At 38.0% G+C, this 26,372-nt stretch overlaps 4 protein-coding genes across 5 annotated transcripts in view; 1 reads left to right on the top strand and 3 right to left on the bottom strand.

Moving 5' to 3' along the window:
* Positions 1 to 767: 767 nt before the first annotated feature.
* Positions 768 to 6,744, bottom strand: LOC130096619 (mitochondrial chaperone BCS1). Its single transcript, XM_056263188.1, has 7 exons — positions 5,897 to 6,744; positions 5,474 to 5,613; positions 4,471 to 4,665; positions 4,227 to 4,290; positions 3,641 to 3,813; positions 3,323 to 3,440; positions 768 to 1,167 (listed from the first exon to the last, which is right to left on the bottom strand). The coding sequence occupies exons 1-7, from the start codon at positions 6,214 to 6,216 to the stop codon at positions 915 to 917; spliced, it is 1,263 nt and encodes a 420-aa protein (XP_056119163.1). The 5' UTR covers positions 6,217 to 6,744; the 3' UTR covers positions 768 to 914.
* Positions 6,745 to 7,330: 586 nt separating this feature from the next.
* Positions 7,331 to 14,800, top strand: znf142 (zinc finger protein 142). Its single transcript, XM_056263187.1, has 7 exons — positions 7,331 to 7,593; positions 7,954 to 8,088; positions 8,161 to 8,988; positions 10,854 to 11,031; positions 11,117 to 14,018; positions 14,106 to 14,211; positions 14,287 to 14,800. Exons 1-7 carry the CDS (start codon positions 7,512 to 7,514, stop codon positions 14,766 to 14,768), a joined length of 4,713 nt encoding a protein of 1,570 aa, XP_056119162.1. The 5' UTR covers positions 7,331 to 7,511; the 3' UTR covers positions 14,769 to 14,800.
* Positions 14,801 to 14,821: 21 nt separating this feature from the next.
* Positions 14,822 to 26,372, bottom strand: part of tfcp2l1 (transcription factor CP2-like 1) — a 45,754-nt gene continuing 34,203 nt past the window's right edge. For both annotated transcript variants that reach the window (XM_056263177.1, XM_056263179.1), the window contains one exon: positions 14,822 to 15,137. In XM_056263177.1, the coding sequence (XP_056119152.1) occupies positions 14,922 to 15,137 (216 nt within the window). In that variant the 3' untranslated portion in view covers positions 14,822 to 14,921. The remainder of the gene's footprint in view (positions 15,138 to 26,372) is intronic.
* plcd4b (phospholipase C, delta 4b) lies at positions 15,262 to 24,798 on the bottom strand. Its single transcript, XM_056263174.1, has 16 exons — positions 24,732 to 24,798; positions 23,800 to 23,840; positions 23,519 to 23,677; positions 22,770 to 22,998; positions 22,463 to 22,592; positions 22,146 to 22,377; positions 21,271 to 21,472; positions 20,313 to 20,457; positions 19,917 to 20,069; positions 18,298 to 18,441; positions 18,007 to 18,160; positions 17,403 to 17,519; positions 17,060 to 17,238; positions 16,851 to 16,983; positions 16,499 to 16,648; positions 15,262 to 15,437 (listed from the first exon to the last, which is right to left on the bottom strand). Exons 2-16 carry the CDS (start codon positions 23,819 to 23,821, stop codon positions 15,349 to 15,351), a joined length of 2,238 nt encoding a protein of 745 aa, XP_056119149.1. The 5' UTR covers positions 23,822 to 23,840; positions 24,732 to 24,798; the 3' UTR covers positions 15,262 to 15,348.

Raw genomic sequence — 26,372 nt, 5'->3', positions numbered from 1 at the left:
ACTGTAAAGCTTTGAAAGGATATAAAGGTGATGCACGCCGGATGGCTTAGCAGAAGGCGATCGAAGGCGGCTGAAGGCGCCGGCGTCCTCGAAGCAGTCCTGCTGTAGGCTTGTCGACGGCGGAGGATCCAGCGAAGAGAAGGTCTTTGCTGAAGGAGATTAAATCTAAAGAACTCAGACGATGGGGCGCCCAATATATAGCCCTTGGCCACGCCCATCTTGGCGGGCTCTGACGCGCGCGGGCGTAAAGCACGCTCTTTGGAAGCGGGTTCAGAGTCGCCCCGTCATAGGTTCGTGCAGTTGCCACAACACAGCCAATGACCGAGCTGCCTCGCTCATTGCTGTATGCTGTGCAGCTGCAATGCGTTTTACATAAAGACTTCAATATTTCTCGAGAAAAGGAGTTTTCCCATAGCGTAAGCTACTTACGCAATAGGAGGAACCTCTCGAAAGGGAACTGTGTTTACAATGGTTTTCACTGAAAGAAATTAGCTGAATGTTTAGAAAAATGTTTTTATTTCAATAATCTACAAAAGGGTTAGATATTAACGTATTGGTTATGTACAAAAAAAAAAAAAATTCTTTCTTAGCTAAGTAATTATTTCCAAATTATGCCATTATTGGGCATAATTCAATATACAAAAAGCAAATCTCCGGAGAGGCGTAATTCACTGGTAATTTCTGCAAATAGAGCACATCACTTTAAACAAAGACAATAAGTGCATGTCATCTGTTGTTACTTAACCAATAACAAAGGCATACACAAATTTTCCACAAGTTGGATTTTATTACTCCAATGTGAGAAGAGTCTTTATCCAGACGTAAATTTCAAAGAATGATTCAACCACACTGTTTATCACTCGCCTGTTGCTCAGTTTGTATCATTCAAAAGTCAGTATTGTCTCTGTAGGTCTTCACTGCTTGATCTCTGCAATGTTTTTGATGGAGCCAGCCGGGTCTGTCTTGTAGAGCATGAAGTGTCCTTGTACCTGAGCGGCGCTGAGGTCTGTTTGTGCTGCCAGCGCCTGCTCGGCGAACCTCTCAGCCTCGGCCGCAGACTCCTGAGGGTAAAACCTCCGGAACATCTGAGTCAGCTGCCAGTGAGAACAGGGGCCCACGTACTGCTTCAGATCAACACGGCCAGGTCGGACAAGAGCCGGATCAAGTCTTCAGCACAGAGGGGAAAAAAGAGAAATGGGAGAAAGGAAACAACACCATGTCACCAATACCAAGAAAAACACACTGTTCACGGTTACAGGTGTTCATGACTACTGGGTACGTCATTCATTATTACTGCTATTTTAACAGAAACTAGAGCATTTTATTGATGACTGAATATTAGATTTTTTTAAACAAAATATATTTTGTGTAATAAATGTTACAATTTATATTATTGCTATATACTAAATATATATTTTTATGTATTAAATATATTTTATATATTAAAGCTGCAGTCCGCAGTTTTTCCTCTTTGTCGCCATCTCTGTTCGAAATCTGCAATTGCAGTCATTCGCGGAATTATCAACTTTACGTGAGTTGTAGTTCGAAACCGCACAGCGCAGATGAACACAATGTTTGAGGAGAGAGTGCAGCTGTCAATCACCGTGCCGATGTGGATACTGGCATTCAGAATCACAGATTATTCTTTTTGGAAGTATGACCAACATAATAATTTTCACCGGAAAATGTCATCTGAACTAGTAAGAAACATCCACTTTTGTTCTGGTTCTGACATTACAGTAAATTGCACTGATTAAATCTAAAAATCGCTTATCATCACGCAAAACTGTGCAAATTATACTTTGTTCTCAACTTGTAAATGTTAACAACATCAGCATTGCGTGACATATGTAATGTCCTTACGATATGTATCCTTGTTTTCGCATAGGTCCCTCTTTTTTTCTGTAAGTTAGCCACTCCGAAGTCCGAACGAAGTCTTTTGCATTTTACAGCGGGTGAATGTGTTGTCACTGGTGATTGTCGTTTGAACCTTTCTGGATCCGCCATCAAATTGATAAGTTTAATTATATCAAGTGCTGTGAGAAAAGGCTATAAATCTCCACCTCCAACATCCTCACACGCAATATAGCCAACTAGCCGAGACTCCTCCTTTATGTGTACAGATGTGTGTGTGCAGATGTGTGTGTACAGATGTGTGTGTGTACAGATGTGTGTGTACAAATGTGACGTAATGATGCAAAGACATGCTCGAATCTCCCGTGGAAATCCACCAGTACCACTGGAATTAAAAACATTATTACAAGCTTACCGTTTTGAATCGAGCTACGGCAAGCAGATAGCGTTGAACACTGGCTGGTTATGTATTTTCTTAAATATGTATTTTGTATCATTTTTAAACCCCAAAAAAGCTACGGACTGCAGCTTTAAAGGGTTAGTTCACCCCAAAATGAAAATTGGCACCAATTACTCACCCTCATGTCGTTCCAAACCCATAAGACTTTTGTTCATCTTCGGAACAGAGATATTTTTTAATGAAATCTGAAAGACTTCTGTCACTCCATTGAAAGTCTATTGAAACAAAACTCTGACGCTTCAAAACGTTCATAAGAATATTGTAAAATAAATCCATATGAATCAAGCGTTTTAATCCAAGTCTTCTGAAGAGACATGATCGCTTTATATGACAAACAGATTTAATTTAAACATGGTTATGACGTGCGAGAACCAATAAGGTTCATTCTCACGTGTCATGGCAGCATGTTTGAGCTTCAGGAAGAACCAATGAGGTTTGTTCTTGTGCGTCAAGCAAATGCGGCTGATCTTATATTAGCCATATTTGAGTGCTCTATTCATATTCGTTGATCAATGTTTATGTGTAAAAGTCTAAATTATATCCATTCATCGTATAAAGCAATCGAGTCTCTTCAGAAGACTTGGATTAATTAACTTGATCCATATGGATTTATTTTACAATCTCTTTATGAACATTTTGTAGCGTCAGAATTTTGGTTCAAAGGACTTTCAATGAGGGGACAGAAAACTCTCAGATCTACCTTCATTTGTTTTCCGAAGATAATTATAAGTTTGGAAATGGGATATTGGAAAAAAACTGACAGAATTTCCATTTTTTGATGAACTAACCATTTAAATATAATATTCAATATAATTAACATACATTTTGATAAATATGAATTTATCTGCCAATATATCTGACTATCACTACCTTGCTTTGTAAAACAAACCTTATTGCCACTAATCTTAAAATTATCAAGGGCAAGAAAATCAGGATTTTGCATTCTAAAGAACATCAAACAAAAAAAAAGCAATGCATAAGTCAACAAGTTGCAGTAATAAGTTTTACCTGTCAATAAAATTAGTTGTCATAAACACAATTCGGGCTTCTGAAGATGCCACTCCATCCAGAGCATTCAGAAGTCCACTGAAAGTGAGCCTTCCCATGCCCTGATAGGCCAGTGGATCTGTGAGAACACATGGCAAGGAAGTTTGAATTACATCAACAAATGCAAATATTCCACTGTTTTGTTAATGCTAGGGCCCAATCTAGATTATCATGATTACTCACACGTGATTGTAATTACATTGTCTATTATTATTATTATTTGATATTATTTAATTATAATTCAACATATAAACATATTCAGAAGTCTGTAAGTCATACTCTCTATAGGCAAAAGATCCCGGCTGACGAAGGCTGCATCCACGTCCTCTAGCAGGATGATGCTTTGCTGCGGAGCGACACTCAGCAGGTGGTTGAGGCGATCGTCAGACAGGCTGCGGTCACTGAGACTCATCAGACAGATGCTGTAACCCAGCTCACCTGCCAGCGCAGTTCTGAAATACCGCCAGAATGGTAAGACTTGGGACTCCAAATTGCACTTTTGCGCTATGTTTAAAATTGCTTTTTTTGCAGCCATACTTAACCATTTAAAAAATCTCAGATGTTATTTTCACTGCATGTATAAATAGCCGTATTAGCAGTTTATCTATCAATATAGACTATTAAAGAATAATACATAATTACAGGTATAGACACTGCTGTTAAAAAGGTTTGGGGTCTGTAAGATTTTTTTAATGTTTTTGAAAGATGTCTCTTACGCTTACCAAGGCTGAGTTTATTTGTTCAAGAACTCAGTAAAAACTATAATATTGTGAGGTTCAAATCTACACTCTGTATAAAAACAATACTTTATAAGACACTATTATTCATTCATAGTAACATGAACTGTAAAGAAAGTAATACTTACATAAAGCTGCTCTTTCCGCAGCCTGGGGGTCCATACAGCAGATAGCCCCTCCTATATGGAATGCCTTATTGAAACATATTCAACAACAAAACTGAAATTAGATATGAAATAAAACATAAAACAAACACAAAAGCAATACTTTTATTTACTATAATGCTTTCTAGTGACATTAGAGACGTGCACACAGATTTTTTTCCTGATATGGAATTTTTTTTTTGATTGAAGTTATCATTTCCTATTTCACCTCTGTCAGTGTACCACTTAGGATTGCCTATGAATTCCTTTACATCATCCACAATCCTCTCCGCCACACCATTCTCAAGCACTACTGAAGACAGAGGTCGTCGTCGCCTTGGAAACCCAAATGGCCTCCACTCCGCTCCAAGTGCAGTGTACATAACAGTCCGGCCATCTTCCTGCTTTAAAGCAAGTTCACGTGCTGCACGGACACAGAATTAATCATTAAATGGATAGTTCACACAAAAATTTAAATTCTGTCATCACTTACTCATCCTCATGTCGTTCCAAACCCATAAGACTTCCGTTCATCTTCGTAACACAAATGAAGATATTTTAATAAAACTTGAGAGCTTTCTGTCCCTCCATTGACAGTCTACACAACTACCACTTTGACACTTCAAAACATTCATAAAGAGATTGTGAAACAAATCCATATGAATTGAGCGATTTAGTCCAAACTTTTCTGAATAGACATGATCGCTTTATATGATGAACAGATTGAATTTAGGCTTTTATTCACATATAAACACTCATCAACTCACACATCAGTTGTTCGCTTGACGTGCGAGAACCAATGAGGTTCATTATCGTGTTACGCAGTTCTCACACATCAAGCAGGTTCGTTTAAGCTTCTGTTTATGTTTGCTGAGCCATGTTTATACCGTATGTGAATTAAAGCCTAAATTAAATCTGTTTATCATATAAAGCGATCGTGTCTCTTCAGAAATTTGTACTAAACCACTCAAGTCATATGGATTAGTTTTACGATCTCTTTATGAACATTTTGAAGCTTTAAAGTGGTAGTTGTGTAGACTGTCAATGGAGGGACATAAATCTTTCAGATTTCATTCAAAAGATCTTCATTTGTGTTCTGAAGATGATCGAAAGTCTTACGGGTTTGGAACGACATGAAGGTGAGTAAATCATGACAGAACTTTCATTTTTGGGTAAACTATCCCCTTAAGGCTGCAACGCATTTCTAAGGAATTCAGCTGACAGTCACGTACCTTCTTGCAGAATGTTGAAGAATATCTGCCGGTCTCTTCCCAGGGCAGTGAAGGTGACGGACTCCCAGGGTGTTCCAGTGTGCAGGTCCACCATCTGCTTTTCCCTGGTCCTCTCAACTCTGATCCACGTCCTACCATACCTGAAAACACATAGCTTCAATTAGTGAGATGGATACCTTTGATCCCTGAGAGGAAGATCAAATCAGCAACTTATCAAATGTAAACTGTCCAAAGTAACATCAGAATACAAACACAAATCTAGAATGCAAGTAATGTACCAATGGGGGAGTATAATAATGAGAACTACACTTTGACTGGTAATGCTAGTGGGTCCTTACTAAGATACCAGCCAGCAGTAATAAAAAATATTAATATTAAAAATATATAAAAAAATAAATCTCTCTACATAAATTGTGATCTTACCAAATGATGTGGTTGCCTGGACTTGGATGGAAATCAAACTGTGTATGGACTCGCCCACTCTCATGCTGCATATATGAGGTTTCAACACTCAGATGCTGGGTGTGCTGCGCATGTTTAGTGATCCAGCTTAAGAGCCAGTGATAACTTTTATCTCTGCTGGGGACCTCCAGTGTGATCATGTAATTTCTCCTAAAGAAGATCATGCCGACCTGTGCCCCTTTTCTGGCAACTGCAAGTGCTGTGCCAATACCAACTAGCCCAAATCCTGCCCCAAAATAAGGGTTGTCCTTCAGGGCTCCAATGAAATCTGACAGGGTCATGATGAAGGTGTCTTCAGGTTCTCTTTAAGCAATTAGGACAAGTCTTTCTGTATCTTCCATGCAATATAACTTACATCCTGCATTCACAGCAAATGACGTGAAACCATTTTCTTCTTAATTTTGATGAGAGACTGATAAAACATACCAAGCTGTCACTAATCAGATCTACCGGTATATTTTTATTTAAATAAATGCAGAATTAAAAAGTCGCTATACTTGCGGTAGTGCAAATATCACACCGCATTTTACAAACAACAATTTCTCTGTTAACTTAAAACAAACGAAAAAGGTGCGCATCAGATAAATAGTGCAATAAAGCAGAGCCTGCCTACAGTAAGCAATAGGTCTCTCTCATTGCAGCGTAAACAAATCGTTCATTTGGTTGAGTCGAATCTTTTCAATGACTCGGTTGAACCAATTCACAAACCAGTCTCACTTTAAATTCGTTTTTTTTTAAACCAGTTCTTTTAGACAAACTGTTCAAAAGAACCGATTCACTAAAATAAAATGAGCAAATCACATGGCGACCTCTGTGCTATTTCCGTTGTGCGAGAAAATAGATCCGTATGTAATGTGTTTCACATTAATAGTTCCGTTGTGACTGTTTACGACGCAGTCTCGGTATGACACTAAGGTATCTTTAGGAACTGTTAACTGTAGATTTGGGGTATTTTATAAGTGATGCTTCAACATGTATACAAGATTATTGTATAAGAATTAATTTTCCTCTTTGAACAAAAAAGGCCCAGAAATTACGCCGCTTACATTGTTTCCATCATCACAAATGAAGGTAATTTCTTAATCATATAATTTAAGTAAGTTAATGATTATAATAAAGGTTTTTTATTTAATGTGTTATCATTATAATTGTCTCTCGGAGCAGTTTGTTGTAACTTAACACATCTTCTGCGCTTCCTTGAGAATGTTGTTTATGTTTATCAGAGCAAATGAAACACGAACCTAGGCGCAGTAGGTCTAAAATCTGTTTAAAAGAAACGTGTTTGTTCCAACAAAACCTCCTCTCAAAGGTTCACATAATATTTATCGCACTGTATTAATTTGTGTACTGTTCGCTTTATCATGTCCTTTATATTATGTTAAATAACTGACAAGAACCCTGATCAGCTTTCAATCTCAAGTCTGGTATTCCATAAACCATTAATCATTTGATCTCATTGGTGATGCAGAACAGTCTTGCCCTGAGAGACAGAAACACTTCATGGTCCTGATGCTGTAATGGAGTTTTACCCCTCTTGACTGACTGATGTCCTGTGGAGTTTTACCCGAATTATAACATGGACCAACAAGAGCCTGGATGTGATCATGATGCAGAACAGCTCATACATATGGAAAATAATGGAACAGATACACCTGAAGGTAAAATACAATAATGCTTATTAATTATATATTCAGTAAGGCATGGGGCTCTGGAATATTTGATTTTGGTTGGTCTGTTGTTAGATTCACATCTCTCATATCTTTCTGTGTCCTAATAAAATAATTGTGACTCAGGTCACTGTTTTGTGTTTGTTTATTTGATAAATATACTATACAATCAGCCAGTTATTATCGCAAAATCTCGTATAACCCTGGAGGAGGTAATTTTGTAATAATGACAGGGTGACAATACATTATCCCATATATATATATATATATATATATATATATATATATATATCAGGTATGAATTTGTCTTTTGTCGATAATTCAAAGTGTTTTATTTTCTTTCTGTTGTAGTTTTGTCTCATTTGAATAGAACAGATATGCCTGTGCAATCTAAAAGAAGGAAAAGTATGGCCAAAAAATTAAAAGCTTCAACAAAAAAAGGGAAAAAATCGACCACCATTACCCAAGGAACGTCTCCATCTAAAGGTAAATACCATGAATGTTATGATTAAAATAATTGTAATCCCAGGTCTGACCAGGTCCCATTTTTTTATTTAGTGGGACATGTTGCAGAAGGCACCGAACACATGTTTCGCACCCACATCTGCTCCGAATGCAGACGCTGTTTCAAGACTCGCTCCCATTTGATAGAACACATGCGCATCCACTTTCCCGACCCCACTCTGCAATGTCCCACCTGCAAACACCATTTCACCAGCAAGAGTAAGCTACGCATCCACATGCTGAGAGAGACGGGACAGAAACTGCACCAGTGTCATCTATGTGAGTACGGAGCGGTGGAACGCAACTCTCTGCGACGACACCTTGCCAGTGTGCACGGGCATCAAGAGGATAAAGCTCCCAACGGAGAGCTGTTTAAGTGCCCAACTTGCCAAAAGACATTCAGTCAGAGTCAGGCATTAAAGATCCATATGAAGTCTCACAATAAGATACAAGATGGACAGCCATTGCTTTGCTTTCATAAAGGCTGCTCATTTCAGAGTACAGAAAAAAAGCAGCTTCAAAAGCATGTATTAGATGCTCACCAAATTGAGGCAGTAGAGTGCCGGCATCACGCCTGCGGCTCCTTCTACGAGAGTCAAGAAGACATGGAGAAACATTTCCGCTCGCATCAGGCTTATCACTGCCCCCACTGTGACTTCTCATGCTCAAATAAGAGCCATTTTCAGCAGCACAAAAGACAAGGACATCCAGGGAAACAAGAACTGAACTGTAGCTTCTGCCCTTTCTCCACCCTCAACCCTGTAGAGTTCGATCAACATGTTGGTCACTTTCATGCCAATGAGAAAACACAACACTGCCCGCAGTGCAGCTTTGTAACAGCTCACAAAAGAGTCCTGAAAAGACACATGCTGATGCATACTGGTAAGATATTTAGTTTTTCTACATAGTTCTTCTTTAAGTGCTTATAGGGTTAGGTCACTCAAAAGAAAATTCGGTAATCATTTACTCACACTGTTGCCATTCCAACCTTGTATTATTTCATGAAATATTTTCATGAAATACAGAAGATATTAGGCTCTATTCCATACAGAGGTGGACAAAATACACAACTTCCTTACTTGAGTGAAAGCACAGATACTACTATTTATCACAGATAAATATTACTCCATTACAAGTAAAAGTTGTAAATACTGATTTTTACTTAAAGGTGCAGTGTGTAATTTTTTGTGGCATCTAGTGGTGAGGTTGTGAATTGCATCCAGCAGAAGTTAAGTTACATCGTCTGAGACAGCAGAGAGTATTCAGTTAATCAATGAGGTTTCTTTACAAAGATAAATTAAGAAATTAGGTTTACTTAATTATTCAGTAAAACGATATGTTATTGCGAATATTATTGTTACTTGTTCATCATTGTGTCAGTGTTTTATTCGCTGACTCGCTGACTTTAGCTAGCTTCTTTGCTCGAAGAACAACATAGTGCCAAACGCGTTTTTCCGTTTAGGGCCACTGTAAAAACATGTCGATGTAAGGGGACCCGCGGTGTATGTAGATAGAAATGACTCATTCTAAGGTAATAAAAACATAACGGTTCATTAAGTAAGGTCTTTATACACCACTGAAAACATAGTTATGTATATGATATTGCATTCCTGTCAACAGATCCTCCTAAATATATTACACAATGCACCTTTATGCACTACAAGTAAAAGTACAGAAGTACTTGTTTTTAAAAGTACTTAAATTTTAAAAGTAAAAAGTAAATGCATTTTTTATAATTGTTACATTGTTGTATGTAATACTTACAGTACCTTATGCCTCTGAATCTATGCCTGCCTACCTACCCTCATATCAATGTCAAATTTATTTCTAGAACACGGTTCCAGTAGTGGGATTGAATGCGAGATTGAATAAGTGCACTCAATAACGTCCACAATGGTTTCGGACACCCAAATTGCTGTTCCCTCGAATAGTGCCCTATTTAAAGTTTTTTGGCTTTTAGTATGAATATGTTAGCCTTACTGTTATCTATAAGCTAGTGTGCTTCGCATTTAGAAGACCAAACCCAACATTGAAAATGAAAATCAGGTTGATGTCAGTTGATTTCAACCCGACTTTTATTTCCAACCAAAATACAACAAAAATCATCCCCTGACTGACATTACTACTTTCTACTCAAGGACCTTGACAGAATTGTAGTGGAGTAAAAAGTAAGATATTTGTCTTTCAAATGTAGTGAAGTTAAAGTAAAAAGTTTCCAGAAAAAATAACACTCAAGTAAAGTACTCAAAAAGTGTACTTTGTTACTGTCCACCTCTGATTCCATACAATAAAATACATAAACGTAACAAAAGTAGTCCATACAAATTGTGATATATATTCCAAGTATTCTGAAGTCATGCAATACATTTGTGTAAGGAACCAAGTGAAATGTAGGTATCTTCCCTTCTGCTGTAGTAGCTCTCAAATTTCATAGCATCAAAAGCTTTAGTTTGGTTGCAGCAAACTTGAAATACTGGATAGCAGACAGGTTTACTTGGATTTGTTTTATGATACTTTTACAGTGTTTTTTGGTCCTTTTGGAGCTTGGCAGTAATCACCATCCACTTTTATTTTGTGGAAAAGGGCAGTGTGGATATTGTGCTTTACATCTTAATTTGCATTTTGCACAGGATTTTAAAATGACATGACAGTGAGTAAATGATGATAACATTTTTATTATTGAATGAACTATACCTTCGAATTACTTATTGGCCATGGCTGGACATATTTAACATTTGTATTTACAGGTGAAAAGCCCCACAAATGTACGCAATGTGACTTCAGATGCCGTGATGAGACGTACCTTTCAAAGCACATGCTGACGCACTCCAGTGACAAGCAGCACATGTGCTCAGAATGTGGATATGTTACGAAATGGAAACACTATCTCAGTGTCCACATGCGTAAGCACGCAGGAGATCTGAGGTTTGTACCTTGATTGTAATTAAAATGTGATTAAAAAAACAAAAACATTTCAATTTATTTGACTGAACTGCCTCTTATCTCTCAGGTACAAATGTAATCAGTGTCCATATCGTTGCCACCGCATCGACCAGCTGAACAGCCATAAACTCCGTCACCAGGAAAAATCCCTGATCTGTGAGGTGTGTGCATACTCCTGCAAGAGAAAAACTGAACTGCGCAACCATATGCAGCTGAAGCACTCTACAAACGTAGATTCCCAACCTCCTGTTTACCAGTGCAAGTTTTGCCCTTACACAACAAAATACCGGCAAGCCCTGCATAACCACGAGAACTGCAGGCACACCCGGACACGCGTGTTCCGCTGCGCGCTCTGCCACTACACCACATTTAGCAACACTGGCCTCTTCCTGCACAAAAAGAAATCTCATGGATATGTGCCAGGAGATGTGGGGTGGCTTGAGAAGTATGCAGAGAAAGAGAAAGAGCAGAGCTCTGTGGATTTGACACACAACTTTTTCTCCAAAACCGCAGCACCTCAGACCTTAGATTCAGAATACAGGGAAGAAACAGGGAATACAAAACAGTCCAATAAGACTATAGATGACTCACAAGATATGTCTATAAATGATAATGAGGAAGAAGCAATAGCAGCCACTATTGGACGAACTGAGGAAATGACTTTAGTACGGCACGTCAGTCTTGGGATTGAGTCTGCAAGAGAAGAGGCAAGTAATCTTTCTGAAGGATATCCAAATGATGAAGAACAGTGCGGCACCCCACTTTTTACTTCCCAAACCAGCACGAATAGCACACAAATGATACTTGTTGAGACAGTAAACATACAGGACACTGCATTTGATGCACAAGTTAAGAGTCATGTTGGATTTCACACATTGCAAACAATCCACCAGAACTTCCCAGAACCATCAGTTGAGGATGATGCCGCTTGTGAGTATCAAAGTGACTCTGAAGACCTGCCACCAGTGACAGAAACTGTAAGGAGTAGGGAGGGACTTCAGGACAAAAAACGTCAGGACAACTCTGTAGAGCCCTCAGCTTCTGAGACTCGTCTGCAGGTAATGAGAAAACAGGATAAAGACCAAGCTGAAGCACTCATACTAGAAGGCAGGGTGCAGATGCTTGTTGTCCAGACGCGGGACAAAATGTTTCAGTGTAGCCGTTGCTCCTATGTGACCAGAAAGCATGCAGCATTAATCCGGCACTGCAAGTCGTCTTGCCAGGTCATGAAAGCAGGACTACGCTGCCAGGACTGTGGCATGAATTTTAAACAGCAACGTTCTTTAAACACCCATTGTCTCCGGAAATGCCTGCTGAGGGGCAGAAAGAAGTTTGATTTAGCAAGCACTGTAGGTAAATCAGGGAGTTGTGTTGGTAGTTCAGGGAGTGATGCATCTATACAGATACAGAGTGTGACTCACAAATCAGGATCCCTCAAAATACAACCTGAACCTTTTAAAGTCACTGATTCTACAGATTCAAGAGTAAAAGGTTCAGCTGAACCTGAAGGCCCACTGTCTTCTATTATAACTGTAGTAAATGAGACTGATTCAAGCACATCTGAAGGAGGGAAGGCAACTGTTGGGAGTAGAAACAAGCTAGTGGAAGTGGAGGGATCGGTAAATGAGACCTCTGGCTATTTTGAAGATGATGGTAGGTATACTTGCAGAAAATGTCCTTTCTCCTCTGTCAGGAAAGTCACAATAGATCGACATTGTGCAACATGCAGCGGAAACGCCCATAAGGTACATCTGGCTGAAATGGGAAAGCAGTTTGAGCAAGAGGATAATCCTAGTGACTCAGACCATGATCAGGAGGAAGATGGGGCAAATGACTCAGAAAGAGATTCAGGAGAAGAAGAGAGACCTCAAAACCCCAAACCTCGATTCTCATGTCCCAACTGTCCTTTTATCTGTCACCAGAAGAGAGCTCTAGCAAGCCATGAAATAAAGGGCTGTTTAAAACCAGGTGAATTACAGTGTCCGCACTGTTCATTTGTTGCCAAATCAGAAAAATCTCTCAACCATCATATCCTGAGTCACAAGAAAGACTTGAAGGCTACTAGAGGTAAAATGTCTGGTAATCTTCAGTGCAATCTTTGCTCCTTTACCTGCAAACAAAAGCGCTGCCTGACACAGCATGTTGCCGTGAAGCATGAGGGAGTCCGCCCTCACCGCTGCCGCTTCTGCTCTTTTAGCACAATTCGTCGCTACCGGCTGGAGGCCCATGAGTCCCTGCACACAGGTGTTGGGAGACATAGCTGTGAACTCTGTGGCCAAACTTTTGGCACCACGTCCAGACTACGCTTACACCATCAACGCATTCATGACAAACAGGCAACGCACTTCTGTTCACTTTGCGATTACAGAGCATATAACCTCAACGACATAAACCGCCACAACTTGAGCTGCCACACTGGTGATCTTGCCTACAATTGCAGCCAATGCAATGCACGTTTCAGCTCCGAAGTTGCCCTGAAGCAGCACTACCACAGAGCACATCCAGATGCTAACAGCCTGTCTTGCACCCAGTGTAACTTTACCTGCAGCCGCCAAGCTGCTCTCAAAGCACATATGCAGCGTGAACATTCTGAAATCAAGACAAAAGATCCTCAAGATGGTCCGGAGAAACAAAGTAAGATATCCATCAACCATCAGTGCTTGGTTTGTTCCTTCAGCACCCATAAAAGGCTTCTTCTGGTCCAGCACATGTTAGATGAGCATGAAGATGGCCCAGCAGAGGAGAAAACTCTGAAGTGTGATGTTTGTGGTTTCTCTTGCACCCACCAAGTGGTGTTTGACCAGCATGTGCGGTCACATGGAGGAACCTGCCTCTTTAAGTGCACCGAATGCGAGTTTTCCACGAGGAACAAACAGAAGATCACGTGGCACATTCGAATCCATACAGGAGAGAAACCTTACCACTGTGAGATGTGCAACTATGCATGTGCTGATCCTTCAAGACTAAAGGTATGAATGATAATTAGCTAAGATGGCGATTCAAGGTTGGGGAATTTGGGTTATGACTTTCAATTCTGTTGTTGCTCTTTATTTTAGTATCATATGAGGATTCACATGGAGGAACGCAAATATCTCTGCCCAGAATGTGGCTACAAATGCAAATGGGTCAACCAACTAAAGTATCACATGACAAAACATACAGGTATGTGCTATAGTCTAACTTACTCTAACTGTAAAGTTCCTGCACACCTTGATGTTTTATCCTTGTTTCTAACAGGTGCCAAACCGTACGTATGTGAGGACTGCGAGTACCGCACCAACCGTGCCGATGCCCTGCGCATCCACCGGGAGACACGCCACAGAGACGTGCGTTCCTTCATATGTGAGAAGTGTGGAAAGGCTTTCAAGACGCGCTTTCTGCTCAAGACACACCAGAGAAAGCACAGTGAGGAGCGGCCTTACGTGTGCTCCGTATGTCAAAGGGCGTTCCGCTGGCCTGCAGGTCTCCGCCATCATTACCTGTCCCACACCAATCAGCTGCCATTTAAATGCCTCCACTGTCCCTACCGGGCTAAACAGAAATTTCAGGTTGTGAAGCACCTTCAGAGACACCATCCAGACTTGCCTGTCCAAGATGGTGTGGGTAAAGACCAAGAGGCCTCTAGTATGGGTACACAGAAGACATGGCTTGAGGAAGAAGAGAGACAAGAGGATGAGCAAACTGCTTTAGAGCACATGCAAACTGCAAGGGACATGTAACCATGCACTGTTTCTGTATTCATTTCAATTGACATTTGAAAGCATAACATGTCTTTGTATTCATAACCTTCAAACCACACGGAATAAACTTCTTTTTTTCAGTATGTTTATTCCTTTAAGACATTAAAAACAAATATTTAATACGAGTATAAGTCATTTACTTTGAACACTTGCTTTTGGGTTTTTTATAAAAGGTACTTTACCGTGCTCAATTACATAAAACCAAATAATGTACAACCTGCATTCTACCCTTATTGTGTAACTTTCAAACAGAAAATAAATATTCTGATTATCAGTATGCTCAATATTGCATAGATTAAATAATCGAAAGTAAAATCTGCATTTACCAAATAAGCATTTCTGCACCATACATGAGGGTCTTTTTTTTGTTGAGAAGGCACAAACACCATGCAACAGTAGAGGTACTCTTAAAAAATGTTAGTTGCTATACTATAATTACTGTTTAAATAAAGCACAAAATGTTTTCTCTGCCTTTTACAATTTACAGATATGTCTGAGAAATATTAGCTCTTCAGAACAAGTTTCAAGCATTGTAAATGATACTCCTGGAATTGTGAAATCACAGCTCTGCGATTTTGATATGAACATAGATGGAGGATGGATGGATACTCATTCCGTCTTTGGACAACAGATGCACATGGCGATATCCTGGAAAGAGAAACTTTTTATTTGCAAGAAAGCCAAATTAATTTTTAATTATTTCAGAGCATAGGCCTAAAGACACTGGGTCTCATTCACTAATAATTGCATACAAGCATTCTTATGTGATCAGAAAAGATTTTCACACAAAATTTCAGCCGGATTCACAAGAGGATATACACTGAACAAAATTATAAATGCAACACTTTTGTTTTTGCCCCCATTTTTCATGAGCTGAACTCAAAGATCTGAGACTTTTTCTATGTACACAAAAGGTCTATTTCTCTCAAATATTGTTCACAAATATTCATCCACAACCATCACCTCATGTTGCAGCATGATAATGCATGGCCCCATGTTGCAAGGATCTGTACCCAATTCCTGGAAGCTGGAAACATCCCAGTTCTTGCATGGCCAGCATACTCACCAGACATGTCACCCATTGAGCATGTTTGGGATGCTCTGGATCGACGTATACGACAGCGTGTTCCAGGTCCTGCCAATATCCAGCAACTTCGCACAGCCATTGAAGAGGAGTGGACCAACATTCCACAGGCCACAATCAACAACCTTCCCCCCCGGACCACCCCGGACTCCCCAATACAGTAAAACTGCACATTTAAGAGTTGCCTTTTATTGTGGCCAGCCTAAGGCACACCTGTGCAATAATCATACTGTCTAATCAGTATCTTGATATGCCACACCTGTGAGGTGGATGAATTATCTCGGCAAAGGAGAAGTGCTCACTAACACAGATTTGTGAACAATATTTGAAAAAAAAATAGGCCTTTTGTGTACATAGAAAAAGTCTTAGATCTTTGAGTTCAGCTCATGAAAAATGGGGGCAAAAACAAAAGTGTTGCGTTTATAATTTTGTTCAGTGTATACACACACCACATTTTTCTAAGGCCACCTGGAACCTGTGTAAATGTAGTTTCAATTGGTTCTCAATTTTATCTTAAATTCATTGATGAATGAGGTTTTCTGTTTGGAAACATTCACACAAAGGCTGTGTTTGCATAGTTAGTGAATGAGACCGAAAATATTTTTCTTTTGTTAAAATGGCCTACCTGGTTGAATACAGGTAAAAGGAAGAGTGTTTTGCCCTATGAAGTCATTCCTAGATGCTTTATCATAGTCTTCAACTACAAAACGCACCAGTGCCAGCTCAGGGGTGTGGATTGTGAACTGCAACGATTCATTCCAACATGGGTTGAATCCTGTCCAGATGAAAAATAACACAAAGAAAAAATCACTGCAAGTAGCATGAATTAAAGGGTTCCAATGGTCTGTAAATGTCTATTTCCACAGTAAACTTACATATTGAACTCTTAACAGTTTTGTCAACATGCAAAATTTTTCATTTGTCTATCTTGAAATTATTTGGCAACACTTCAGAGCATTTAATCTTCACTTCCTCACCATTGTTGTCAATGTATTTGGTCTCCTGTTTGGCTTGATCCAGAGGAACACCATAAATTTCCACCCTTACCAGGGGGTCTACAATGGACCATTCTTTTTGCCTTACTTTAGGGAGCTGTTGCCCACTAATAACCTAAAAAAACAAAGAACAATCAACAAATAAAATATCAAAGTGAAGTGGGAGAAGGAACACAAATACTGTTTAATACCTTCACAGAGAACAGTAAAGGGTGGTAATCCTCACGTTCCTCAGGTTTTTCAGGATCAAAGAGTCTCTCTCTGTTGCACAGTATCTCAGGTTTTAGAACGTAGCCACTGCAGCCGTTCTGAGTAAACAACCCATCATTAAGATCCATTTCCATTCCTGCAGTCTGGAAGTTTAATGCCACTAAGAATCAGAAACACATTACAGTAAATACACTGTCCACTTTACAACACATTAGCCATGTTTCCCTGCTCCTTTTTACATCGAGCGTTTGTCTGCCATACTCCCATTATTCCACTCTGTAGTACTGACATAATGGTGTGTAATTCAATATCTACCATACTGACCAATCTGGCATCCCATGTTCCACATGTCCAGTGGACAATAATTTGATGAATCCGTTCTCATTCCACTTGGATACACTCTTGTCAGCTGCCTGGTGTTATGCAGAACGAAATCTGAACCTGACAAAATTTCAGAATTTCAACATTCCTCACTTTACATAATATTTATATTTTTGTATAGAAATGAAAAGGTAAAGAGCTGCTTAACCTCTTAAGTGTCGTGCCCCCTTTTTTGATTGAATAAACATGAAAATGCACAATCCGAACTTAAATGGTTGTAATTCAAGAATGCTTTGGAATATAGATGTAAGATCGGTCTTGTTTTAAAGAAGACATTTGGCAGATTTTTGTAGAAATTGTGTTACATAAATTAAGAAAGTGAAACAGAAAAAAAGTTATAGAAGTTTGAGTTTATGGAAAAAAAAAAATTTATTCAGATTTTATATAAAATATATTTTTTCAAAACCTGGTGGACTCTAAAACTCCTTTTGTGTTCCACAGAAAAAAACATAGCAGCATACAGATTTGGAACAACATAAGATTGAATATATGCAGACAGAATTTTCAGTTTTGGGGCAAACTATCCATAAAAAAAAAACTTTCTGACCTGCTTCCTTGGAATATTTACGGGCTTTAGACTCAGAGAACGATGACATCTCATCAGGCTTAGCAGAGGTGCGGGAATGTTCAAAGCTGTGGAAATGTACACTCTTACAGAACATCAGGTCTGAGAGCTCTTTGCATAGATTTTGCTTCGATTTCTACATAGGGGAATCAAACATAGCAATTTGTATTTATGTATATGTATTTATACATGGCAATCAAAAACAATGTTGAACAAGGAAGTGGAAAACAATAACTGAGCTTTTTTTCAGTTTCTCAATATTTCCACTGTTACCTTTGCATCTGTTGGTGGACTCTCCGATGCCGGACAGTCCTTATTCATTTCTGCTGCCTCGTCCTCATCACTGACTTCATCTGTGAGGCTCTCTGATTCATTTCTAATTTTCTTTCCTTTTAACAGGATCTTCCTCTTAAGTGCCTGAAAGAAATGAGACAACAAATACACCTGTTTGACAACCCTTTTATTAAATAGTAATATATTATGGACTGTAACATAAGTCCACTGAAGGCGAGTTGCATGTGAACCCAAGTGCAGTTTTATTTAAATACAAAATAAACAAAGACTTGACGTGGAACGTGGACTTGACCATGGACTTGAACTCACCAACAGCAGGTTACAAAGACAATACTAGATAAGAGAATAATGAAACATGAAGGCTATTTATACAGAGAGACTAATGACTAACAAGGAACACCTGTGCATAATCAAACAATGAACCAATGAGAACATGACACATAGAAAAGGGAACCAATCAGAACAAGACACATAAACAGGGGAAGCACATGACAGGAACATGAAACATGGCCAAGGCAAACTACAAAAAAAAAAGACATGAAAACATAACCTTGAACCAAAACCCAACCAAACGTGACAATCACACTTTAGATAAGGGTCCCATTCTCACTATTAACTAACAATTAACTGTGACTTTTGCTCAATAAACTCCTAATTACTGCTTACTAATAGTTAGTAAGGTAGTTGTTAAGTTTAGGTATTGGGTAGGATTAAGGGATGTAGAATATGGTCATGCAGAATAAAACATTAATATGTGCTTTATAAGAACTAATAAACAGCCCATATCCTAGTAAATATGCATGCTAATAAGCAACCAGTTAATAGTGAGAATTAGTCCCTAAACTAAAGTGTTACCTATATTATTATATAAATATATATTTCAATCTGTATATGAATTAAAATCAGATGTTCTTTTTATGTAAAAACACTTTAGAAATAAAAATATATAGGTACAGCTTGTTTGCGAAAAAATGCTGCTATTTTGCTATTTCTAATTTAATTAAAATAAAATACATATTTTCATTACAAGTTATATTCTCTGCATTACAATGTAAGTGAGAAGTTAAACGATTTGCATTGCACTTTTTTTTTTATATATCCTAAACTTACTTTTTATTTCCAGGGTTAAATGAGAAAATCCAAAATGTTCAATATGGGTGTCTGACTTTTAGACTCATTGTATTAACAGATATTTAAAAACAAATCAATATCCAACAATAGGTAATGCACATCTTTTTCATGTGAACATCAATAGTTAAAAGCAGGCTAGGCAGTTTTTTTCTAAAACACTTTTTCCCAAATTTGTTTAAACTGTCTTTATATACCAATACATATTTAAAATATAAGTACTCTGAAAAGGAGTAAGTATACAGAAAATGCATATCTACATTACAATTTAGAGTGATCTGTTATCAGAATTGACTGTGTCCAAGTACATATACAAATCACGCAGTTAGCTAACAATGTATTAATAATTATAAGACCATACATTATTTTAAGATCCATGTGAGTCATCCATGTTTTTCAAACAGAAGTCATTAAGAGCAGTTAAGTTAAGTGCACCACTATCACTATCACTATAAGGCCTTATAGCTCACCTCTGGGGATGGGAGTTCACTGGCCACTTTGGCATCTACTGTGCTCGTCAGCAACATATTTCCCAGGATATCTCTGAAAAGTCGAGCCATGACTTCTTGTTGCTCTATGCTGCAGTGGTTTTCAATAGACACGATGAGTGGATACTCAGATGCCTGAGAGTAGGAATGATGGGAAGATTAAGAAATCTATGCAAATAATAATAATCGGTGCAAATAATTTATATGAATATCATCAACATGAATATAAGCAATAATGTTGGTACTAATATTAATAATGCTGACAACATTGTTAATAATTATTAATAGATATTAATAATAATTATATATTTAATATTAGGCTAATACTATAATACAAATAATTATGTATTTGAACAAGTGTTGGGGCATAAAGATCACCTTAAAGGCATAATTTGCAATAGTAGTAATCACGTCTTTGAGGAGAATCTTAGATGTGAATGTGTGTCCATGATAAACTACCGGCTCCCCATTCGGTCCATTCCAGCAGTCCACCTCTACACACCTGCAGCCTCGCTTCAGAGCCCTTCAGATGTTCAACCCAGCACAAATGAAGAACCACAGTTATGAACACATAGAACAAAGCACAATGTATTCAACTAAGCGAACACATGATTTCTCTGAAGTTACAGTGAGTGAACAGAAACACTCTATTATTATACTCTTAAAAATAAAGGTTCGTTTTTGGCATTGATGGTTGCATGAAGAACCTTTAACATTTATGTAACCTTTCCTTCACACAAAAGATTCTTTATAGTGGAAAAAGGTTCTTCAGATTATTAAAATGTTCTTTTACAATAAGTAAAAATGATTATTTTGAGAAATGTTTTCACTGAAAGGTTCTTTGGGGAACTGCGAAAACCTCCATTTTGGACGTTTATTTTTAAGATATTGCTTATATTACTACTTACATGCTCATAAAATCCTTTTCTGCTAATTATATCATCAAAGATAAGTGTAGTCAAGTAGACACATTGTAACGTGCAGTTCTACGTCTGTTTTGTTTCATTGTGTTTTGCTTGTTTTCCCTGTTGTGGTTTGCCTGAGTTCCCTGTGCTTAATAGTTTCCATAGTTCCTCATTTACGCACCTGTTCTGTTTTTCCGTCAATTACTTTGTCTATGTATTTAAGCCTTCAGTTTATTCAGTTCTTTGTTCGGTCTCGCTTATGTCTTTATGTGGTTGTTCTACTATTACTTCTGAAATCTCCTGATTGTTCTTGTTGGATTATTATTAAAGACTGATTTTGTTGTTTACCGGTACTTCTTCTTAGTGCGCTTCATTGCAGCCTCTTCACCGTTACACACATGGCTGTATTACCATAAATAAGCAGAACTCACTGGATGTAGGCTTCAACGCTGCTTGGTCCTTTTAGCTGGTCCTCCATGAGGTAAGTGTTGTGTGAGGACGAGATGTAATAGTGGGCAAGAGGTTGGCTCAAGTCTTGAAAGAAGCCCTGCCGCTCTGGATTGAAGATGGATCCCTCAGGAGACGTCAGGTACATTAGGAACCCATCGATTGACATTGAATGATTCATTCTGGCTGTACAAGAAGACAAAATGAAGCCTCTTATCTGATCAAACTTCCATCATTACTCAGTAATCATAATGAGTAAAGAACCACTTCACTGTTGGCCAGCGATCTAGATTAAGTGCTCAACTACTCCATTATTAAAAGCTAGAGGACCCAGATGAATTTTCCATTCATTTGCTTCACAGGCATGCAAATAATTCTTCAATTTATTTTTTTATTTTTTAACCAACCAGTTCCGAAATTAATTGAATATTCATACATACAGAGAACATAGCTGTAAATCTAAAGCAAGGGTCTTCAAAAGTGGGTACATGTCCTGATCCCTTGGGGACCAACGGTGGTACTGCAAGGGTCTACCAATTGGTAACACTTTATTTTAGGGTCCAATTCTCACTATTAACTATTTGCTTATTAGCATACATATTACTAGGATATTGGCTTTTTATTAGTACTTATAAAGCACATATTAATGTTTCATTCTGCATGACCATATTCTACATCCCTTAATCCTACCCATTACCTAAACGTAACAACTATCTTACTAACTATTAATAAGCAGTAATTAAGAGTTTATTGAGGCAAAAGTCATAGTTAATAGTTAGTTAATAGTGAGAATTGGATTATAATCTGAAGTGTGACCCAAAAATAATAAACTAAAGAGTATAGTAGTGGTTATCATTACCTGTGTTTGAAGGCTCATATCGATCAATCAGCTGAAGGGCATGTTCATAACTGGCCTCCCCCTCTAGCTGCTCCTCTCTCAGGAACTCCTCCAGATCACACTGAGACAAGATCTGTCCATCACTGGAATAATCCTGGAATAAATCCAGCACCTCTATTCTCTCGGTGAGCATCTTATAGAACTCCACAAACTCCTGATCTTCCAGGGTTCCTGACTCCGACTTATCTGCCCTCTGCAAGAAAACATCAACATATGACAAACAGGTCCAACATGATGAAAATGTATGATCCAAAAGCACATAAACAACACTTAAGCACCATAAAAAGACAGTATGCATGTTCTTCATTCATGTCCACGTTCATCATTTTCAGCAGTTTTTTTGTCTCCCTAAAATTCATTCTTCCATCCTTGTTCCGATCTGCTTTCAAAAACCAGTCTGAGATCCATCTGAACGGAGTGGTTTAGGTTGATAATATAAGTTGAAAATAGCTGGACTATCTATCTATCTATCTTTCAAACTTTTTTTATATTTTGAATAAATATATAAAATATAATAATGATCGGAACTTGCCTCAAGCAAAAATATAGCATATAGAAAATATCTTTTTTTTATAACAAGGATACTGGTCAAGTTTGGTGCTCTCATCCATGTTCTCAATGTTCTCCATGAGGGCTCTTACGCCCTGAATCCAGGCCTGAGCTTCCTCCGCTGACTCGGCCACCAGATCCAGGTTTCCTCTGCGGCCGCGGAACACCAGTGTGAAGCAGCGGTCAGCAGGAAACTCATCCGCTACACTGAGGAGCATCTCCGACTGATGTCCCTCACGAACAGCCTCCACATCACTGATGGAGACTGGGGAAAAAAGTAAAGTTTTTTCAGAGCCCTTCTTCTTAGTTTTTATTTTTTAATAAACGTTATAGTGCCTGAAAAGTAGGCTTCATTGTTACTTATTGCTCATTCCTTACTATTGTTCATACTATAGTGAACCATTGGAGCTCTTAATTTCATTACAAGCAGCTGAAGATATTCATCTAAAGTCTTTTTTTTCAGAAACCATTGTCAAGGTGGATTTCCAACTACTGTCATCTGATCTACTTCCCTGACGTGTCTACTTTTATTCCTTATCATAAAGACATTTTGGATTTTCTATTTATTTTCTATGCAATACCTAATGGCTTCCTCTCAAAAAAGTCTGTTTGAATGTTTTTGGGCGTTTTTTTGGCACGCCACCTATATTTTTCTTACAAAATCAGTCATTTTTAGCTCAATCTTGAATTAATTATGCACACAATCTTTAAAAATAGACATGAACTAACACGATTACTATAAACCATGATAATTACTAAAAAATATCAACTCAATAAAGGCCTACAGGTAGAATAAGAGTTTATTGCCCAGCTGGATTTATATGCGACAGTCTTGCAGTCCTCCTGAAGTTTGTAGTGCCGCTGACGCTTCCACATACGAGACTTCACCTTGCGTAAAAACATCCCTGCCTTCATTACTTCAAGGTTTTGATGACTCCGTCCACCTGCCAGAAACCGAGAAATGGCCATTATTAGTAATGTTCAGAAAGAGCCTATTCAAGCTTATTTAAAATGGACACACCCACACACACACACACACACCCACACAAAAAGTCTGTCTACTCACAGCATGATTGAAGTGATTCCATTTTCTATAATGCACCTTTTCTGCAGACAAAAAAAGTACATCACTGTCTCACCAAAAATTCTAATTTTAGGAAATGTTTATGTTATTACATCAATAATGGTAATAGGCTAATAAAGGAAAAGACAGACTGCTGAGAATTTTGAACAGAGTTGATTCAAATCATCTCTCCATCACTGTATTCTGTACACTTAGATATATTATGCATTTAGTGCCACTAACAGCTTGAGGTGTCAATGATGTGACTCCTTATGAGTGTTGTGCTATAGTGAGACAAGAGCTCACAAGCTTCTTTCAAACTGTTGTTGCATGTTGTCATATCTGCTTTTTTTCTTCTTCTTCAGTGAAAACATGGACAGGCTAAATAAAATAAATAGACTGATTGCATAACCAATATGCCCTATATTACAATGGGGAGAAAACTAGTATATTTCTACAAAGTAACCCCCCCCCCCCCCCCCCAAAAAAAAAAAACAAGTTCATTCAGGCACAAGTGAAGTGCCCTCAGGCGTGATATACAGAGTCATGAGTCATGGCTAAATATGTCTCTGAGATCCACACGATCCTCTACTGGCACCATCATTATGTTCTGTTATATCCCAAGTGGATAAAGCAGAATCAAATTAAGCTCTTAAATGTTTATTGCCATTATTCTGTATTGAACAAATGGATATTCTATAGCATTACTAGTCTTTGCTGTGATTTAAATCAGGCGTTAGCAAAAACATAATTTGTTTCGAAATGTGCACAATCCTAAAATATTGCAGTTACAGGGTTTTAGTTCAAATGAGGAAACTAACAACAGTAAATGCTGACAAAGTAATGCTCCTAGCACATAGCAAAGATAGTCTGGAGAGGGCTGAAGCTAATATTGAGGAGTGACACAGGAAAAGATGATAAGCAGCAGAACTCACCGGACTGAAGCATATAAACATCAGATGAGGAGGATGGGCTCTGAGTCTTTGCTGCTGCGTGTGCAGGCAGGGCTGGGAAAACAGAGCCGCAGTCTGGGCTGCTTTCACAGTGATGCAGCCACCCTCCTCCCTACACCCCTTCCTCTGCCTCATTCCTTCCTAGACACTCCCACTTTTCCTTTTTTTTTTCTCTCCCTGCCTTATTAGGTGCAATGGGTCTGCTTTCTGCTCTTGTCAAAAATACAGCAAAACTTTGAAACAATCTGCATTTCGAACAATTGATGAATGATAAACAATTTTACACCATAGGCCTCCACAATATATAAAGTCTACATTATAAAAGATACAATTTCCATAAATAGACATAATTTAAAAAAAAAGACACATTTTGAACAAGTGTTCACCTTATGCACAGTTTCGTATTTTGTGATGCATTACAGCAAATTATTGAACTCAAAAGAGTTCCTTGACAGAGTGTCTTGAATCATAAACCCATTTGGACACCCAAGCATAAATCAGCAGGATGTACAGAATGGTGAAGTCTTTGCCAAGCCCAACCCACATTTACATTTATATTTACATAAATTCATTTGGTAAAATCGACTTACAAATGAGGAAAGATACAAATACAAGCAAAGCATAGAAATGCTAAAATATCTTTAGAAACTTAATTCAATAGATGGACATTTCCCCCGGAAATATCATAATGCTGAGTGTATATATTTAAAGGTTAAATCAATTAGTATTATTTTTAATACAAAATTTTGATTTGGCATGTACATTTGCTACATTATATCTTTTTTGGTTTCTTAGTTAGCTTTTCTAATTATTTTTGCATTAATTAAACAGAGTAGAACATTTAAGCAAATATTCTGAACTACTATTTTATTACTATTGTTTTAATGCAGGTGAAAATGCTGCATCTGGAATCCTGATGTGCAACATGTCAGGATTATGCACTTTTTTATGCTCTGCATACATCAATAAATTAGCTTTTTGATTTGACTTTTGTTGAAGATGCTTCAACCATCATACTGGTTTTAATTTACAGTAGGCCTATATTTACATTTCCATCTGAACTTCCAAGACTGATTAAATGCATGAGCAATCTTGAACATAAGAGCAGGAAATACATAAATCAAAAGCTAAATGAAGATTTTGCGATTAGTTTATATCATAAATTGTTGGTGGTTCACTAAATGTAACCTGTCATTTAATCATTATGTAATATCCCATATAATTTTGAATCACTGTTTAGGCCTATTTATAAATAGCTGAAATTCTTAACAGCTTGTATTCAACAGCGTGTACAGAAAGCATCCTCTTGGGGTTTGGTCCTCAAGAAGCCCTAATGAACTCTTCAGGCCAATAAGTCAACTAAGGTCACATCTTCTCTAAATATGACACAGATAACATTAAAATGTTTATTCACATAAAATCAAAAGAAGAGTATGCTATACACTGTGACTATATTCATTACTATAGACCTACTAAAGAAGTAAACATATTTAATATACTGAAAACATACTAAATACTTTGTCTTACCATTGTCATTTATGCATTTTACCCATTAAGTAATTTATGCATAGGTTCAGGAGTGTCAGTGCAGATTTTGATTTGTTTGATCAGTTGTATCAGTTT

Source organism: Rhinichthys klamathensis, unplaced genomic scaffold (assembly GCF_029890125.1).
Source record: "Rhinichthys klamathensis goyatoka isolate OS25496 unplaced genomic scaffold, OSU_Roscu_1.1 h1tg000201l_1, whole genome shotgun sequence".
Taxonomy (NCBI): Eukaryota; Metazoa; Chordata; class Actinopteri; order Cypriniformes; family Leuciscidae; genus Rhinichthys; species Rhinichthys klamathensis.
Note: the sequence above shows the minus strand (reverse complement) of the source record. Positions and strands in the feature narration are given on the sequence as shown.

Coding starts and splice junctions, on each gene's coding strand:
- plcd4b (XM_056263174.1), bottom strand. CDS start 23,821: ATGGAATCACTTCAATCATGCT. Junction 18,442..19,916: donor GTGAACTCCCATCCCCAGAG/GTGAGCTATAAG, acceptor CATTTCTTTCAG/GCACTTAAGAGGAAGATCCT. Junction 17,520..18,006: donor TAAATATTCCAAGGAAGCAG/GTCAGAAAGTTT, acceptor AAATTTTGTCAG/GTTCAGATTTCGTTCTGCAT.
- LOC130096619 (XM_056263188.1), bottom strand. CDS start 6,216: ATGACCCTGTCAGATTTCATTGGAGCCCTGAAGGACAACCCTTATTTT. Junction 5,614..5,896: donor CCAGGCAACCACATCATTTG/GTAAGATCACAA, acceptor ATGTGTTTTCAG/GTATGGTAGGACGTGGATCA. Junction 4,666..5,473: donor CTTCAACATTCTGCAAGAAG/GTACGTGACTGT, acceptor GTGTCCGTGCAG/CACGTGAACTTGCTTTAAAG.
- znf142 (XM_056263187.1), top strand. CDS start 7,512: ATGGACCAACAAGAGCCTGGATGTGATCATGATGCAGAACAGCTCATA. Junction 7,594..7,953: donor TGGAACAGATACACCTGAAG/GTAAAATACAAT, acceptor TTTCTGTTGTAG/TTTTGTCTCATTTGAATAGA. Junction 14,019..14,105: donor CTGATCCTTCAAGACTAAAG/GTATGAATGATA, acceptor TCTTTATTTTAG/TATCATATGAGGATTCACAT.